General features: G+C 41.4%; 1 protein-coding gene across 2 annotated transcripts; it reads right to left on the bottom strand.

Annotated features, from left to right (window-relative positions):
- Nucleotides 1–1209: 1209 nt before the first annotated feature.
- Nucleotides 1210–6716, bottom strand: FST (follistatin). Of its 2 annotated transcripts, none has more exons than XM_037799081.1 (6): nt 6399–6714; nt 4276–4467; nt 3599–3817; nt 3043–3267; nt 2128–2358; nt 1210–1404 (listed from the first exon to the last, which is right to left on the bottom strand). In XM_037799081.1, exons 1-6 carry the CDS (start codon nt 6481–6483, stop codon nt 1322–1324), a joined length of 1035 nt encoding a protein of 344 aa, XP_037655009.1. In that variant the 5' UTR covers nt 6484–6714; the 3' UTR covers nt 1210–1321. The 2 variants fall into 2 exon arrangements, with proteins under 2 accessions (XP_037655009.1, XP_037655010.1); XM_037799082.1 differs by lacking the exon at nt 1210–1404 and adding an exon at nt 1512–1670 and having other exon boundaries at nt 6399–6716.
- Nucleotides 6717–19964: the final 13248 nt, after the last annotated feature.

The following is a 19964-nucleotide window of genomic DNA, read 5'->3' as shown; positions in this document are numbered from 1 at the left end:
GATACGCTGTCACGCTTACAAGGGGTTGCTGGACCTCAGATCTTTTCTTTCAAACTCCACTGAGGTGATTTATAATTTACCTCAATTTGGAGCTTCTGCCAACCTGGCCACTTATTTTCAGTGACAACTATATTTCTCAGCAAATGTATCACATACGTTTTTGCTCCCAAGCCTGAACAACTTCTTTTATGTCATGAGGAATTGAGACTGTTTGTTGGCTTTTTAAAATTTTTTTATTTTTTCACTCATCATTTATTTACAAATACACATGATAACTTTTATATACATTGCACATTTACATGGTAGAAAAGTACAAAACTATATATTTAAATGAATTTATATTTAACTTGCCATGTTTGAAAATATAAAATTGCATCAGAAAAGTATTATGAAAAGCAAGAGAAACTTGAACTGATAAAGCTTTGATATAACTTTTAGTGACACATTGACTGTAAAAGAACTAATTTAAAAGGTACAGCAGACTAGCTTAAAGGAAACACCTAAAGAAAGGTTCAATGTGTAGCATTCCCCTTCCTTCAGTCTCATGATGATCCTATCACTCAATTTCTTTGGATTTGTAACATCTTAAAAAAGCACATTATTAGAATTCTAACATTGCCATCACCCCCTTTCTCTCAAATGTCTTCATCATAACAAGAGAACTGAAGTAGGAGTTTCCTTGAAGATGTATCCACTGTACCTTGCATTTGAGCCAGTTATAATGCATTTTGGTCAGTCAAGATTCCTTGTAAACAAAACCTGAGGGATCATGTATGTACAGAACAGGCAGCAGAGAATCCAATAAATAAACATGACAGAAACTGACGTGCAAGTTTGTTAAAATGGAAAAGAGCCTATCAACAGTGAAATGAAGGGAGACAGATGAGTGAGTGAATAGTAAGGAATGGATTTAAATGGTTTACAAGGAAAAAAAAAAGGTTTTACTTTACAAGCAAGAGGCCTCACAATAAATAACAACTGCTCTTCCTTTCACGAATAAATTTCTTCAAAAACAGGTGTACAGTCAACCAGACATTTTATGTATAAATTATAAAACATGACACAGTATAAATAAATGTCTACAAATCTCAACTATAGGCCTCATCCAGTAGACCTCACAATGACCATCTCTCCATGTCCAATGAGTAACAAAGTGGCCTGGGAGAGAGCTTTAGGACAAAGGTCCTTTATGTATAGTTTTCCCCCCAAATAAATAAGCATACACTTATTTACAGTATGGACAATATATTTTTTCTTTCTTTCTTTCTTTTTTTTTTTTTTAGCCCAAAGGCTGTGTCAACATTGAACACTGATGGAGGGTTTACCACTCTAGAATGGAAGATATAGGAAAGCTGTAGTCCTGGTCTTCATCTTCTTCCTCTTCGTCGGTGTCTTCCGAAATGGCTAGATGGGGGAATACAGGGGAGCTGTTGTTTAAATATGGACAACAACAGCGCAGAAGCAGCTCAGTGTATGTTTTCAAAGCCCTCTGATACAGCCATATTACAGCGTTGCATTTTTATTTGACTTGCAGTGAGATGCTTTTTTTTTTTTTGGCATCTGCTGTTATGCAATAAGTTTTACAAATTTTTTTTAAAAACATAAATCTATGAAGTCAAAACTGCAGAAAGTTCTGAAGAATCAATGGCTCAGGTTTTACAGGCAGATTCCTGAAATCAGATAAAAAGCGCTCTTGTGTTCTAGGTATAACTGCTTTGGGTCCTTAAATTCAGAGTTAGTAGAGGCAACTGCGAAAAGCAGCAGCCTGTGTGTGATAATATAAAGCTATCTTTGAAAAAAAAAAAAACTTTTGAAGCAGTTAGTTTAGAGTCAAGGGTTAATAAAGCACACAGTAAAGCATACTACTAAAGCAAAAGAATTAGGCAAATGACTAGAAATAGGTTTATAGAGGTAACCCCCTTTCTGATCTCTGAAATAGTCCTAAAACCCAGGAAACATTCCAAGGAATTTTTCTATGGACCACTGAATTGCTGGTGAAATTTAGCAGCTACCTAACTTAAATAGAAATGGCCTTATGTAGGAGGTTTGCGTGGACTTCAAGTCTCTGTTCCCTAGGGCTTGCCTCGGAAAGCCTTAAATTGCAGCAAGGTTAAAAATCGCACTTACAGTTGCAAGATCCGGTGTGCTTTACTTCCAGCAGCACACCCGAGGAACAGGCAGCCTCCTTCATGGCACACTCACTGGCATAAGTAGCATTATCACTGGCACAGACAGGCTCATCAGACTTACTCTCAGGGCACAGCTCATCACAGAGGGCACACCGGCCTCTGCCAACTTTGAAATCCCATAAGCATTTTTTTCCACCAGTGCAATGGATGTCTTCACAGGACTTTGCTTCTAGGATATAAGAAATCTGCTATGAGTAAATGGATTTTCCCTTTTTCTCCCTTTCTCCAGTCCCTTATCAATAAATATATAAACAGATAGTTTTTATCTTATTTCTCAGCAGTGGAGGTAATGGAGATATTAAGCAAAAATGCTTGATTATAAAGCTGAACTCACACACTCACACACACACACACACACACACACACACACACACGGCCCCATAGCTTCTTATACACTACATTAGTCCATAAAAATAGTAATTTTGGAAATAGCATTTCACAATATCCTTGAATTAAATATGTATCTGATTATTTCCCACAAGTAAGATCTTTTAAAAAAGAAAGAATTCCATCAGCTATCGAAATCTGATAAAAGACTTTAGGAATTAAGTAATTATTTCTCTCTTCTAGCAAGTCTAGCACAAACTTGTAAAATTGAGTTCTAAGTTTTCTAAGACAGAAGATTATTTGCTGCTTCTTGTTGGCATTTGAATATATATGCCAATGCTTCCAGAGGACAGTGATTTCCATGGAGAATGCAGTAGTCAAGAGAGTTTACGCAAACTGGAAAGTATTTCTCCCTCTGGTGAAAATATGTGTTTGGGGAGGCTTTGGGCTTTATTTATTGGTTAATGCCACAGCTATAACACTAGAACTAGCCTTCTTAATCCCTTCCTCAATCCAGAATACCTACTGATACACTTTCCCTCGTAGGCTAATCCAATCGATCTGCCCAGCAGGCAGGTAGCCTTTCTCAGGTGGCAGGCACTCGAGTAGGTCACTCCATCATTCCCACAGAGATACTGCTCAGAGGAGGCAGGCTCTGGGCAAATCCGATTACATGTCACACAGTAGGCATTATTGGTCTGGTCCACCACACACGTGGAGCTGCCTGGACAGAAAACATCCCGACAGGTCTCTGAAACAAAGAGGAAATACACACGAATGGATATATTATCAAGGAAATCATGAAACTGAAGCATCAGCTTTCAAAAGGCACCTGAGGAGCCCTGTGGCTTTCAAGAGAAAAGTTAGTACTCTAGGCTGGTCCCTTCCTTCTTAAAGGGCCTTTAGAAATTAGAAAAGGGTTTCTCTATTTGCTATCACTATTATTATTGCTGTTATCATCATTACTATTATAAAGCTTTTACTGTGGACTACACCATCCTTGAGAGTGAAAGCTGGAGCAGGGCTGGAGTTCATGGGGGATGGGGTGAGTCGGGTTCTTGCTCAAGAAGGGTAGGACCTACTTCTACATTTGCCCTGATACTGGACTTCCAGTTCCGGCTGCTCTTTACATCTGGCCTTGAGAAGCGCACATTCGTTGCGGTAGGTTTTCCCGTCCATCCCACAGACTGGACCCTTCCAGGTGATGTTAGAACAATCCGGGGCGCAGATGCAGCGAGGTTTATTCTTCTTGTTCATTCGGCATTTTTTTCCGGGTCCACAGTCTACGTTCTCGCACGTTTCTGAGTTGGAAAGAGACACAAATGAGAACTACGGGCCAGACAGGCTGCCGGTCAGCCAGGAGGGAGGGCTGCAGGTGCCTCGTGTAAAACTGCAGCCCAGAGTTCGTGCCCTGGGGTGGGGATTGGGGAGTGGGGCAGGCTCTCTCCTAGGAACGCGGGAGAGGGTGAAGGGATGGGGACAGTGCTTCGCCCCGATGCCACATGGCTCTCGAAGAAAGAGGATAGGCTGGCTCCCCTAGCACACTTGGCTAAGAAGCCACGGGACCTCTACCTATCCGGTTTTGCCTATAATATCTAACAGGCTGGGCTCGACCCGAACGGATTACCAGCACTGGGGGATGGAATGGGGAACCCACCAACAAAGCTCTTCTAGCCCCAAACCTGAGCCCGGCAGTGGCGAAGCTAAGGGTAAGACGCCCTCTACTGAGGGCCTGCAAGTTGGGGAGGAAGAGTCCCACCTTTACAAGGGATGCAGTTGGGGGCGCCGCCGTTGAAAATCATCCACTTGAAGAGCGTGTTGTCATTCACATCCTCCTCAGTCCACGAGGTGCTCAGGCGGCCAGTGTTGCAGCACTCTTCCTTGCTCAGTTCTGTCTTGTACAGGACCTGGCAGCGGCCGTTTTTCGCCTGGCGGAGCCAGCAATTCCCAGCTGCGAAAAGACAGGGGTGGGGAGGTGGGTGAGTGTGCGGCGCGGTAGGGGGAGGAAGGCGGCGAGCGAGCGTGCGAGGGAAGGAGAACCGTGGAGATGGGGAGGGAGGGAGGGTGGAGGAGGGGAAGTGAGAGAGAGAGAGAGAGAGAGAGAGAGGAAAAGGGAGAGAGAGATCAGGGAGAAAATCAGAAATTAAATCTAAGGGGCTAGGGAGTGGGAAAAGCGAGAGAAAAAGGCCTAGATCCGAGAGGTGGGAGGTGAGCTAGGGGGAGGGAGGGCGAGGGCGAGGAGCCAGAGCGCCCCAGCCATATCAATGTCAGTTACCAGTGACCCAGACACAACACGTGCAGCTTGCGTTGACTTTTACTAGACTGTTTACTTTTATTCGTCCCATTTCATAACCTGCAGCGACTGGAAGAGCAGATTAAAGAACCTGACAAAAACAGGATGCGACGGATGTTTTTACATGTCGGTTTCATGTAGGCGGTATGGGTATTATTTGTGACAGAGGTTAAGAAAGTAGGAGAACTTGAGAGAGACGGAGACAGAAACACGTAGGAACAGATCAAGCAAAAGGCACACGTGAAAAATGAAAGCAAAAAAAAAAAAAAAAAAAAAAAAAAAAAAGGCAATCAGGCCCGGCTTTGGGCTGCCCCGCGCAGCCTCCAGGCGAAACCCGCCCGACGGTCCCGTTTTGCAATCCGCCAGAACCGGAGGACGCCCGCGGCCACCGCGATCTTTCGAAATCTCCGAGGGCTGCCTTCCCCTGGCGCCCATGTCCCGGCACGGAGGCAGTGCCTTGCCCTGAAAGGCGGGTAACCTAGCGTGGAGCCATGCAGACAGCTGGGGGCAGTGCCCAGAGGGGCAGTTTACAACATATGTAAAATGTTAACCGCAAGGCAGGGAAAGTTTCACGTTTTGTCTCAGAAAAAGTGTAGAGGGGAAAAAAGAAGGGGGTGCGGAAAGCTTCCCAGAATTTCACAGTTACATATGCCTATCTCATACCTACCAAGAAATCTTTGCACTTTCCCCCCAACCCCCCACCCTTTTAATGTTCGGATTTTGGTCAGGAAAGTTTCTCATGAATCACCAATATGACTTGTCCAATCATTGGATCGCAAGCTACTATTATTATAATTTTTTGAAAAAAAAATTCTGCCCAAAGACTCATTGAAATTAACAGATCTAATTTGAAAAGTCAACCTTTAGAAACTTGCTCTTAATCCACCTTAGAATTTAAATCAGTTGTGGGATCCCCAATGTCCTAGAAAGTTAACAGGGGAAGGAGGCAAAGGAAAAAAAAAAAAGTAAGCTACTCTTAAAATACTCGGGGTTAATGGTTCGGGTTATTTATTTACGTATTTATTTTGCGGGATGGGTGGTGGGTGGTGGGTGGGAGAGGGATGGAAGAAGCATCCACTAGGCAGAAAGCTACTTGCCTTTCAGCACCCACATTTCCAAGTTTCAGAAAAGTTTCTGAAACCACATCCCCCAGTTACCGAAGAAAATTCAGTATCCTCCTTTCCCCCAGTCATTTTTTAAAGTATCCAAAAGATGTGGGAGAAATGTTAGATTGCAAATGGGTCGACTGAAATCTCCAGCTACTGATGTTTGTCCCCTTCTTCAGAGCCATCGGGGGAGATAAGATCTAAAACTCATTGTGGCCAGAACTTGGAGCATCTAACCCTAACTACCGAGAGAGACTTCAGCTCACTTGCCTTCCTTTTTAAGGATAACCGAGCTACCAACTCCTCTTCCAGACCTAAAGTGTCACTGCCTTCAGTTTTCCCACTCTCTCCATCCTGGAGTCGTTAAGTTGGTCCAACATCTTCCGAGAGCAGGGTTGCTGAGAACAGACCAAGTGGAGACGACAGAAAAGTACAAATTCATGCCCTCAGCCGAGCTTCCCCCAGCGCATCCCCCTCGCTTACCCTGGGCGCTACGGTCCTCCATGAACTGGCAGAGCAGCAGCAGCAGGAGGCAGAGTCCGCCGGGCTGGTGCCTCGGACGCACCATCGTGGGGGCAGGCGCGGGGCGAGGAGCGCGGTGGCGCGAGGAGCGGGCGCAGCGGCGGGTGGCTCGGGCCAGAGGCGCGCGTCGCAGAGGAGAGCGGCGGAGGGCGCAGCGATCCCGGCGCAGACCGGCGCTCGCCGCCGGCCGCCCGCGCGATTCAATGGACGTCAGAAGCCGGGCGCAGCCGCGCTTTAAATCTAGACGGGGGTCTCCGCGGTTTGCGGTGGGCGGTCTCCCAGTGTGTGCGGCTGTGGGAGGGCGGCCGCGAGCGAGGGTGTGCGCGGCTCCTTGGGGGTGGGGAGCTTTTAAAAGTTCAGTGTGAATCAGGTGACATTTCCCACCTTCTGGAAACCCTTCCCAATTATCTGTTGGAGGTGCCCGAAATCAAAGCGGCAGTAGGGGAATCGCCGAGTTCTTATTTGCGTAGGAGAGAGAGGGAGGGGGAAGGCGACCCGGGCGGGGGGGGTGGGGGTGGGGGCGACGCTTCGGGGGTGGGGAGTGGGAAAGAACACCCACTTCAAGTCCTGCACGCTGCCGCTCGCAGGCAACGCCGGCGCGCCAGGGGTGGCGTGTGTGTGTGTGTGTGTGTGTGTGTGTGTGTGTGTGAGGGCGCGGTGGGGGCTCTGGAGGAAGAGGCGACGGGCAGAGCGGGGGGTTGGGGGGGCCCGGGAGTTGGTCTCCTTAAGACCGCTCCTCGGCTCCAGAAAGACTTTGCAAACGCCCAGAGAGCCCGGAGCTGCCGAAATATCCCGCTCCGGGTCGGGACGGAACGCGCCGGCCTCGCGGCTCTGCCGGGGCGCGCTGCTGTTTTAGGCCACCGCAGCCTGGGCGCGGGACCCGGCGAGGTTTTGTGTCTGGGTCTGTGCGTGCCTTACTTTGCTGCCAGCCTCAGTCCAGAGTTGTTGCTAAGAACCCCGGCCCCGGCACCTTCCACCCTGGCTAAGCGATCCATTGACACGGCCCTTCGTCTCGACGAGTCAGAAGCAAACAAAAATGTTTAACACCTCAGGCCCGGCCTCCCCCCGGTCGTAGTCGCGCCCTCTCCCTTTCTTTTCTCCCCTTTCACTTCACGGCGTCTGGAATCGGAGCCCCGAGCGGGGGCGCCGACGTAGGCGGTCTGCCCCTCCTCCCCAGCTCAGAGACTCCCCAGTTTCTGCCCTGTGTCTCTGTCTGTCTCTCTCTCTCGGCTCTTCGCTCTCCCGCTCTCGCTCGCTCTCTCTCTCTCTCTCTCTCGGTTCGCGGAATAAAAAAAGATTGCAACATCGATAATGAACTTCTGTAGCCTCAGTTTATTAAGCACAGTGCCTGGCATTCTTTGCTGAAAGTTGGCGGGTCTCTCATTTATAACATTTTTGGCACCGCTGAATGGAACTGAGGAGGCGATATTTCCTTTTATATAAAACGATTACTTCACGGAAAATGCTATATTGTTTATTCCAAATCTGCCTTTTAAATTTCTATTCTTTTCGCTTCTGAAACCCGAAGGACAACATACAGCGAAGTATGCAGACAAAATTCTTGGACATTCGCAGGTCACTGAGATTTGTTTTACGAATTTCAAATCCGCCCCTCAACAGCAACCCCGTCGCTAGCACCCCCCCCACCACAGTCCTCCTCTAGCCCCTCCCGCCCTTCATCTACATTAACCCCCCTCTCACCTCCTCCACAACTGCAAATAACTCAGTGATAACAGATTTTTTTCCACCAACTGCAGGAGATAGTGCTAATCTTTTAATAAAAGATCCCATTACAATGGGATCTGTCTGGACAGACTATAATAGATCCCGAAATACAGCCGTGCTAATATTAGAAGACAGTTGTTTGGGTGCCTCTCAGACTGGCCCAAGCCCCCCTTTGAAAGTGGGCATGAATCACAAAGCCCTGCGGCCGCCGCACCTGCACCGCGCGCATTCGGTGCAGCAGGCTGGTAAAAACGAGTGACCTCGTCGCTGCTTTTCGCTTTTTAATTACCGTCGTGAGGACGGCAGAGGAGGGGCGCGGGCGGCCGGGGGGAGGCTGGCTTTTTGCTCACTTCAGACGGCTCTGGGGGCTCCACATCCTTCTTAATCTTTCCAGATTCATTCTCTCTCCCTCCTCTTCTCCCTCTGTCCCTCCCGTCTGCCCACCCCTTCCCCTCTTCTCTCTTTCCCTCCCTCTTCGCCGGCTCTGCCCCTACTCTCACCTCCCCCATTTCTCCCACCCCTCTTTCTTTTCCTGTCTCCCTTTCTCTCTTCCCTCCAAATGCCGCATTAATGTAGAGTTGTTTAGTGCCCTCTAATGGTAGACGACATAAACAATTAATAGCAAACTGTCCCCTTTGCAGGAGCCGCCACTCAATGGCAGAATTCCAAAGCTGAATTTATTTCTTCTTTATTCAGAGAGATGGATATAGTTCTTATATAGTAATGTGCTTGGGGTGGGGCGGGGAGGAAGTTTCTCTCTTTCAAGGCTTTTTTGGAAAGCTTAATTGAGGGAAAGAGGAAAGTAACAATTTTTGTTATTTGACTTTTTCTTTTTTCAGTTGAAATTTGTTTTCAGTAACAGCAAGAGACACAGCTCCTGTTTTAGCTAGGAATATAAGCTGTGTATCTAGAGGTGGAAAGAAAAACCTAGATTCATAAGCAATCTTAGCTGGCAGGTGGTTGGATCTTATGGAGGGGCTACCAATGGCCATTGAAAAAATTTTAATACCTGGACAGACTTTACATGATTTTATATTTGCCCTGTTTAAATACATTTACTAGTCCTGAATCTACCTGTAGCCTCTGGGAGCTGGGATCTTTTTCTTAGACTTTTCATCCTAGGACCATCCAAAATGTGTAAATTTTAGTCATGCCCAGTCCTGTATGAAGTCACCTTGCCTAGAGAAATAAAGAGTCACATTTTAATCCACAGTTTATTTTCTTAACACTAGTGGGAAGATTGCTTTTGAAGAGGGCAGGACCATATTTCTCTCATATTTTATAACCCTCTAACAATGAAAATCATGGTGTAACTTGTATGTCTTTATTTTATTTAAATCTTGTTCATTTACATATGTACATATATTGAAATAAATAGGAGTGTACAGGTATGCAAAAATATTATTTTGGGAGAGTCTACAGGGCTAAATGAAAAGAATAGAAGCAATTTTTTGGTTAATAAAAAGGTATTTGTCTGGATCTTTGAATAAAAATATTTGTCTTATCCAGACAGTTACTTCAGTTTCTATGTATACAGGTAACTAGTTCACAAATGTTTTCTAAATTCATTTAATCCAAGATCTGACACACAATTCCAGTATGATTGGGTGTTGGGTAAAAAGTACAAATTCAGCCTCTCTCTCTCTTTTATTTTTCTTTTTTTGTCTATATAATGCCGAATACTGTTTGACCAGTCATTTGACTAAATCGACAGCATTGACTAGTTGTTTGGCATCATGTGATTGTCTTGGCTAGGCCCAAGCAAACACAGTAGGTCTCAGTGTAAAAAATGCCACCACTCATACGAGGCTTCCAGACCAGAGGCAGCCCCAACACAGGATTACTTCTCACCTTAGAGAGGGTGGCCCTGCAGGTCAGGGTTGAGGTCACTGGCAAACACACTCTGCAAAACACAGATGCTGTGTTGCTTTTGCCCTTGTGAATAAGCAGCCTGGTGTTTGTTTAATGATACAAGCTCATCCTGTTTTTCAGTTGCACCTTGGATAGTATTGATCTGTTTGGGAGAATGTCTGCTCCAAATCTGTACAGATCAGTCATTGGGACTCTTGTCCTCCTAGGTTTTTTTCTGGCTATATCCAAGGAAATGGAACAGGTCAATACTGGTTTCATATGGGTCTCCTGTGGGCATCAGCAAGAGATCCATCCAATTTCAGCAGTAGGAAATGGTATCACACCTGTTCAGTGACATCACGGAAAAACAGCTGCTGTTTCTTTTGCTGTTTTATCTCCTGTAAATGTTAAATATTGTGTTTGTAGATATCCAAATGTCAAGGGGACATTCTGAAATAAAAATGCCTTCTTTCATTTTTGTTGTATGCCTCCAAGTTTGACTTCTTATTTTCCTTTCTGCTTTGCCAGAAAACTAAATTAAATTATGAGAAACACAATAGGACCACTTTGTAACTGAATTTCTGGTTAGCACACAAAAAGACTGCTGTTCTCTGATTGTCTTTTGTCAGCTTCAAAAGATATCTTCCTTCTGAAGTTTATAAATTTAAAATATTAGAGTTTGGCAAATGATTCAATCTAGCTCCTGAGATAACTACTTGAAATCATATGAAATTGTTGTTTGAGACTACAAATGACCTGGTTGAATTTCAGTCCCTAAAAAGATAATGTGGAGGGGGTGGGATGAAGTTATGTATGGAAAATTTGAAAGTGATGCACTGAGCAGATTTTATTTTTTTGCCTTAAATTAAATGTCAAACATTTTTGAAGTTAGGTGTTTTGCAAAATGAATATTAAGTTTTCAATGCAAATAACCAATTTTGATTGAGGAACAGAATTTAAGCATTTGAGAAATAGGCTGCAATTATGTTAAAATCAGATTTTGTTCTTCTAGGTACAAAAACAGTCAGTGTGTCATAGTCTTTGAAATTGTTCAACTTTGTAGTGCTAGAATGAGGATTTGAGGTGGGATGGGGGGTAACAGCTCTGTGTTGGCTGAATTGTTGCAGAAATAAAAAGTTAAGAAATGTGAGTACATAAAAAGCAATATTTATTCAAGATGTCCAAACCACCAATTATTTTTTTTGTTTTACAAAAGTCATTAAAATGTAGGTTTTCTGTACAGTACTGAGAAAACAATTAACTGATTAACTGAATTTTTATCTTTTCAATATTGCTTTCGTATTATGTAGAGCCAGTCAGTCATGGAGAACACTTTTTTTTTTTTGATACTACCTATTTCGATGTAACATTTTTGTTGTCTTACTCCCCCCTCCAATTTTAGAAATATTTTGTGTTTCTAGAGTCATCTGTATGTGCCACATAGCACTATAGTCTAGCACTATCGTCATATTCAAGTTTATTATAATGAAGTCATTAAAATAAGAATTCAAATTATGCCTCTGGTTAGGAGTGTTATATTGAATTAATAGAAATGTCTAAATATTTTACTGTATTTTAGGTCCATTTGACAATAAAAAAATGAATTATTTATTTGGATACATCTGAAAATATCAGTGTGTGACCTTTAGCACTTTTAACTCTGATTCCATTTACGCTTTCTACTGCCTGATAAGTGTGAGAGGGTAAACCAGTATTTGCTATTCTGTTTCTCTGCTTTATGATCAAAGCAGTGAGTCGGCCAAAGTAAGAGCAACCCTTCTTATGTTACTGGTTGACAGTCAGTATGTTCCAGTTTCTTTTGTATATTTTGATTTCTGCTACCTCAATTTTCCTTTCCATAGAGTAGCAGTTATTTGCTCACTTTCATGAATTTTTTTTAAGTGTTTGCCTACAGTCAGCACTTGGTACAATTTCTGTCGCCCTTATTTTTAAATTAAATTTTATTTTTTATATGTGCCATCTCATCTCTGATGCCTGATTTGCCCAAGAAGTGAAATGTTTATGATAAGTTCAAAGATACAAGACAAGACTTTAGACATTGTATTGCATTGTCCTGTAGATTTTTAGTTAGTCATCTTTCAGCAGAGACAATTCATTCCAGATCCATTTTGGATTTTGCTTTTCCACATTTATCAAAAAATCAAGTGGCCTCTTAAGTGTGTGTCTATTTCTGTGCTTTCCATTTTGTTCCATTGAGCTATTTCTTGATTGCTGTTGCTTTATAGTTAGTAATGGAGTCAGGTAGTATAAATCCTCCAGCTTTCTTTCTTTTTCAAAATCGCTTTGGTTATTCTCATCACATTTAATACACCAAAAAACTCGATGCACAGATCAATTTGGGGAAAATCGACATCTTAACAATATCGAGTCTTCCAAGTCATTGATATGGTATATTTTTCCATTTACTTAAGCTTTCTTTAATTTTTTCTCAGCTACGTTTTGTAGATCACTTTGTATTTTCACTGTTATTGAAAATCATATTCTTGAAATAGGATAATATATGCAGTTTTCAGCTTTGTATCTTAAAGGAACTGAATGGGTTGTAAAGATTTTCTGGTCCAGGCTTCTTGTCTTCATAATCTCTCAGGCTGATTGCCCATGGTCAGTCAAGAAGAATTTATTGAGCATACTATGCCAGAGTGGTGTGCAAACTCATCAAAATCTCTTGCATGCCTACTTTTATTATTTCTTTTAGAACATAGTTGCTTCCTTGAATGAATCATCTCTGTCACCAGGAGATGTACCCTCAGTGAATGTAAAAAACAATCCGCTATTAGTTAGTGTTTTTGGATATTATTTCATCATTTGTATGTGAATAGAGTCCTATTCAAAACAACCCCATTATTGTGCTAAGTTTTTAGTGGTGGAAACAGGCAGTTTCCATTATGCCAACATTTGGGTGGCAGTCACTTTCTGCCTTCATTCTTTATGGGAGAGTTATGGCATCTCTTCAGTTTTTCTGATTCTCCTTGACCCCTCTAGTTTTCTCTCCCTTAACATCTAGTTTTCCATCATCACAATGGTTAGTACTATAACCTAAGTGTGTACCTTTTACAGCATATATTGGTTTACTTTTTTCATGTAAATGACACATTCAAAAGTAAACTATACTCTGTGTTGTTTATCCAACAGTACTATTAAATAATTAACAATGAGATGAGGTCAAATGGTGATGACACAACATGTGGAAATACAGAACAGATGATGCATTAAGTGTTGAAATAAGTTATTTCAACACATGGCCAACCTTGATAATTTTGGGGCTAGAGTAGAAATATATGTATGAAAACTAGTAGAAGAATGACTTAGAGGCAGTCTTGGTCAATGTGTGCTCAATCTTCCATAAATAGTCCTTCTTTAGCAACATAAAATTGTTCATGTATGTAGGAGGCTCATTTATTTGGTTTTCCAATACATTATATAAATGACTCTTTTGAACTGGTTTCACTGCAATTTCCTTGCAAATAGGATATGCAAATCATCAACAAGAAGCATTTGTTAATGGTTCACATGCTGGCCAGATGGAAACATGGTGTATAAGAACCACTTGGTTGAGACCATTTTGGCCCCAGGACTTCTAATCTTTGCTTTAGCAGAAGACATTGCTTTGGCCAGCTAGATGACACACCACCACACTGTCAACATTATCATTTTTGCCAGAGCACCAGATTTCCTGAAGAAACCTTTAGGCAGAGATTACTGACTTTTTCTTGTTCACAGACTCTCTGAGAAGCTATTGAAAGCTGTGCACTATCTCTTCAGAAGTGTACAGACACAAACTAATATACAACCTCACAAAATTTTGCATGCAATTTTAAGAAGGCCATAGACACCTTGAAGTCCATGCACTGATCCTCTTGAGTTTCATGGACCCCAGCTTAAGATCTCTGATTTTGAATGAAGCAGCTGCTAGGTAGGCTAATTGCTCTGCTAGCACACCCCAATAATCTGCTTGCCTTTCAAGAGCCCTTTGGTCCTTGGTCAGGAGGTCGTCTGGATTCATCACTCTCTGGCATAACCCCATATATTAGACTATTTTACAAAATTCACCATCATAGCAATTGTGTCGAGAGAATTTAACACACACACACACACACACACAACACACCCCTCAGATATGCATCAGTCTAATATTTTGTTCTTTACAATAGCTACCATTTATTGAGTGCCTAGTCGATGGCAAGCCTTTGAAATATGTCATGTCTGCTCTTCATAACTACCTTGCCAGGTAGATATTATTACCATTTTCTAGATCCTGCAACAAAACATAGGGCAAGACTGAACCAGGAGAAGTTTATAGTCCAGCATTTAGGAAGGGATTGCAATTTAGTGTTCCCAAGGAGTGATGAGCAAAAGACACATCTCTGTGATTGCTACTACCTGTGTATTCTAAACAACATAACATACTTTTAAAGGTAACATTTTTCAACTGTTATTCATAAAATCTGTAGTTCAGGCACACAGAATAGGCAAGGACAAATAGCCTGCAGTCCTTCTGTGATTTAGTTGTCAACAAAATTTCAATAAATATTTCTTAAACATCTATTATGTTGTCCAGATTCTCTGCTGGGGATAGAGATACAAACAAGACAAATCTAGTCACAGCTTTCTTGGAGCTTTTAGGATAAAGAAAAAAGCAGATATTAAACAAATAACTACAGTATACTGTGAGAACCGTGGAAGACATGGAAAGCACTAGTATTGGTGAAAAGGCTAACTTTTGGGAAACCATCCCAATAGCAGTACTGTATCAGAGGATGGTACTCGGGTTGAAGGGAAGAATAGATTCAAGAGATGATCAAGAGGTAGAATTGATAGGATCTGTTGACTGATTGAATGTAGTGAGTGAGGGGAAAGGAGGAGATGAGGATGACTCTTGGTTTTCTGGTGGGTAGTGGTATCATTTCCTGAGACAAGCAATAAGAAAGAAGAGGCAGGTTTCTGTTTTGGAACTTGTGTTCAAGCAGCCTGTGGATTTCAAGAAATGTCGCATGCCCTAAATTGCCAGCATTACTTTTTTAGGTAAATTTCTTAAAGGTAACATAGATCAGCCTCTCTTTCTGATCCTGGAAACAGACATAACTACCTTGATATAGCCAATTACCTCCATGAACACAGAACACATTGGAATGAACTAACCAAACAAATCAAAGAGAATGGGTAGTTGTTTCAGAAACCAGTACCAAGAAAGTACAGGTTCCCTCTTGTGTTTTTAAGTACTAACTTTAAAGGGTAGCAGCAACTTAACATATAAAACTTAAATGAGGAAAGAGTGAAAGGGGCCCAAGAACTCTCTCAAGATACACAACTGTTTGATAAAATTTGTCTTGTGTTAATCAATCTCTCAATCTCCGGAATGCATTGTCTTCTAGGAGTCAAGTAAGGAGTAGAAGATGAGAAATTCACCCCCATTTATTTCTAACATTTCTTCATACATTAAACAATATTTATTGATTACTTACAGTATTTATTGAGTCAACTGAGTGCCAACTGATATTAAAACCATTAGGTGAATGATTGATGGTGAATTGGCATTTATATGGTGCTAAAGTAGTCACATTACTTTCTTGTTTCAAGGCAAAAACTACAACTACATAATGGAAAGATTAGGGTGTCAATCACCCTAATTCAGTAGTCAATGGTCATATCACTAAGGTGAGACAATCATCTATAATTGTGTCCTGATATGAAGGCATGCACATAAATAACATTACTCATAATATATGTTAGCCAAAAATGTGTAAATTGAATCTAATCAATACTTTAGTTCCAACTTCCATTTATAAGAAATTCAGGAGGTAGAAGATAGATACCACAAGGAAGCAATCAGACAAATCCAGAAGGTAGGTCATTCTATAGAACAACCAATTGGCTCTCTTCACTAATGGGGGCCAATGGATAAATGCTTCCCCTTTCTTCCCCCTGGTGGATAGTGCTGGTTCTGAGAAAAATTTCAGGCTGTTCTGTGGGACTGAATAGCCAGTCATAGTAGAAGTAGTCAGCTCATTTTTGTATGAGCTCTCCTTTTCTTCTTCTCTCCCCCACCCTCCAATACAGAGCTTGCACTTAAGCCTTCTCTCTGGCTTTGCTTTCTGGGGAGCCCAAACTAAGATGGAAAGAAAGTGAAGCCCTGCTTGCAGGTTTAGAGAACCAATGAAGCCACTAAGTTACATTAGTATTTTCTATACCACGTAGAATTTCTGGTTCAGTTAGAACAGATATTATATGTATATTATTCTTAAGGCTATAGGACAGGAATGGCAAATAGGTAGATGACAAATGACAAATGACAGCAGAGAAGGATTCTAATGACATAATCAATTAGCAGTATCTGTTTTGGGCACCATAGAGGGGGGTATCACCCACCCATATTTGTCATCCATAGGCTAGAAGACAAAGGTGATCAAACAAAAGCTGGGAGGTAATTATACACACTAATGGAGCAACAAAAATGGCCCTTCCTGTATCTCTAAGCCAACTCTGCAAATTAACCCTATGTGGGACATGACACCCAGGGAGGAGCCTGGCCCTGGCATCATCGGATTGAGAATGCCTTCTTTACCAAGAGAGGGAAAAGAAATGTAACAAAATAAAGTTTCAGTGGCTAAGAGATTTCAAATAGAGTTATAGGGTCATTCTGGAGTTATTTCGCTGCATTATATAGATATTCCTTTAGGTTTCTAGCATATTAGAGTAGCTGGAAGGAAATACCTGAAGCTGTTGAACTGTAATACAGTAGCCTTGATTCTTGATGATGATTGTATAACTATATAGCTTTTACTGTGTGACCATGTGATTGTGAAAACCTTGTGACTGACACTCCCTGGAACCAGTATATGGGCAATGAGTAATAAAATAAAGACTAAAAATATATAAATAATAGGTGGTTCTTTTTTGTTCTTATTTTTACTTTTTTAAAATTTTTATTATTTTTGGAGGGAGTAAGGAAAATGTAAAATTGATTGTGGTGATGAATGCACAACTATATGATGATACTGTGAGCAACTGATTGTATACTTTGGATGGATTATATGGTATGGTGTGTGAATATATCTCAATAAAATTGCATTTAAAAATGGCCCTCATTTTCAGGTGACTTAAGCAGAATCATTTTTAAGAGTCCTAGGTAGTGCTCAAAGGCATTCTTCTGCAAATTTTTTGACCTCATCATCTACCATTCTTCTTCATTTCTCTGCAGTCTCACTTGCCTCCAAATGTGCTTCAACCTCAGAAACTTTGCATTTGTTGCTCCTTCTACCTGGAATGCTTTTCCTCTAGATGCATGCATGGCTTGCTTCCTCACTTCCTTAATGTTTTTACTCAAATATCTCTTTACTAATGGGGATAAATATAAATACACGCATGCAAATCAGTGGGGCTATTTGATTATTCTGAAACCTAGTTTCTAATGAAAAGGCTGGATAAATGCTTTTTTTTTTCCCCCACTCTACCATGTTTGCAAAGTAAGAAGTTGGTTGAATGGCTATTTTAAATGATGTTGGCAAATAGATTTCTGGTTTGCTTTTTTTTTCTTTCTCAAAGAATGGCTCTCAAAGAATACTGCTATAGACTCACAGATATTCATAGATCCAGTGGTTTTCCATCAACTACCATCATTGTTCTTCTGTTGCCTAAACCATCATCCTTTTGGTCAGTGGAAGTCCCTTTGAGCTTCTCTCTGTATCCTTTCACACAATTGCATTAATCTTGGAAAGTTTCTTTGCTTTCTGTCACAAATTGACCAAGTTTCATTCACCTTGTATCTTTGCTGCTCTCAACATGGTATCAGCCTACTTTGTTGGGGAATGGCATTAGAGGTCCGAATCTTGGTGCTAGGGGTGCTTATTGCTACTGAAGTGACATTGCTTCTAAGGTATTTTAATGGAAAGAGCTAGAAAGAATATATTTATTTAAAAATCATAAATTTATATTGATATTTCCATTCAGTTTTTAAAATTATTTATTGAGGTATAATTCACACACCATACAATTCACCCTTTAAAGTGTACAATTCAGAAGTTTTTTGTATATTCACAGAGTTGTGGAAGCATCACTACTATCTAATTCCAGAACATTTTCATTACTACAAAAAAGAAACCCTGTACCCACCAGACATCACTACCTATTAGCCATCATTCTACATTTCCTCTTTCCCTTAGTCCCTGGCAACAATTTTCTATTTCTATGGAGTTGTCTAATCTGGATATTTCATATCAATGGAATCATATGCTATGTCACCTTTTGTATATTGCTTCTTTCACTTGGCATACTGTTTGCAAGGTTCATCCATGTTGTGGCATGCATCAGTACTTCATTCTTTTTTTGATAGCCAAATAATATTCCATTGTATGAGCATACCACAATTTGTTTATCTATTCATCAGTTAATGGGCATTTGCTTTGTTTCTATTTTTTGACCATTATGAATAATGCTGCTATGAACATTTGTCTACAAATTTTATGTGAACATTTGTTTTCGGTTCTCTTGGATGTACACCTAGAAGTGATATGGTAATGGCATGTTTAACTTTTTGAGAAGCTACCAACTGTTTTCCAAATTGGCTGTACCATTTTACATTCCCACCAGAAATGTATGAGTGTTCTAATTTCTCCACATCCTTTTCAATTCTTGTTATTATCTGTCTTTTTAATTATTGCCATCCCAGTGTGTGTGAAGTGGTATCTTGTGTTTATTTATTTTTAATGCAGTTTTATTGAGATATATTCACATAACACACAATCCTCCAAAGTGTACAATCAGTTGTTCACAGTATCGTCATATAGTTGTGCATTCATGACCACAATCTTTGAACATTTTCATTACTCCAAATAATAAAATTAAAATTAAAATAAAAAGAACATCCCAAACATCCCATTCTCCTCCTACCCCCATTGTTTATTTACTTTTTAAAATACAGTTTAATTGAAATATATTCACTCACCCTACAGTCACCCACAGTGTACAATCATTCATAGCACCATCATACAGTTATGTGTTCATCACCAGAATCAATTTTTGAACCTTTTCCTTACCCCAAAATAAAAATAAAAGTGAAAAAGAACACTCAAAACTTTCCATCCCCTCCATCCCACCCTATTCTTCATCTAACTTTTGTCCCCATTTTCCTACTCATCTGTCCATATACTGTATAAAGGGAATGCGAGCCAAAAGGTTTTCACAATCACACAGTCACACTGTGCAAGCTACATAGTTATACGATCATCTTCAAGAATCAAGGTCACTGGGTTGCAGTTCAACAGCTTCAGGTATTTCCCTCTAGCCATTCCAACATACTAAAAACTAAAAAGTGATTATCTATATGGTGCATAAGAATACCCTCCAGAAAGACCTCTCAACTCCATTTGAAATCTCTCAGCCACTGGAATCTTATTTTGTTTCATCTCTCTTCCCCTTTTTGTCAAGAAGATTTTCTCAATCCCACAGTGCTGGGTCCAGGCTCATCCCCAGGATTCATATCCTGCATTGCCAGGAGGATTCACACCCCTGGGAATCATGTCTCACGTAAGGCGAAGGGTAGTGAGTTCACCTGCTGAGTGGGCTTAGAGAGAGAGGTGATCCACATCTGAGCAACAAAGAGGCTCTCTGGGGGAGACTCTTAGGCGCAATTATAAATGACTTAGCCTTTCCTTTGGAGCAACAAGCCTCACAAGGGAAAGCCCCCAGATTGAGGGCTCAGCCCACCAAATTGGCAGTCCTCAATGTTTGTGAGAAAGTCATCAATAACCCAGCTGGGGAAGTCCAACATTTCCACATTTCTCCACAGTTCCTTGGGAGGCCTCACAAATATACTTTTACTCTCTGCCCATAACATTCTGGGATGCATCAGGATTTCACCCCACCTGTACAAACTCACCAAATCCCACTTCCCCATTCAAATCTCCGTGCATCTATGGTGTTCAAAAAAACTAA

Source organism: Choloepus didactylus, chromosome 11, assembly GCF_015220235.1.
Source record: "Choloepus didactylus isolate mChoDid1 chromosome 11, mChoDid1.pri, whole genome shotgun sequence".
NCBI classification, from domain to species: Eukaryota; Metazoa; Chordata; class Mammalia; order Pilosa; family Megalonychidae; genus Choloepus; species Choloepus didactylus.
Note: the sequence above shows the minus strand (reverse complement) of the source record. Positions and strands in the feature narration are given on the sequence as shown.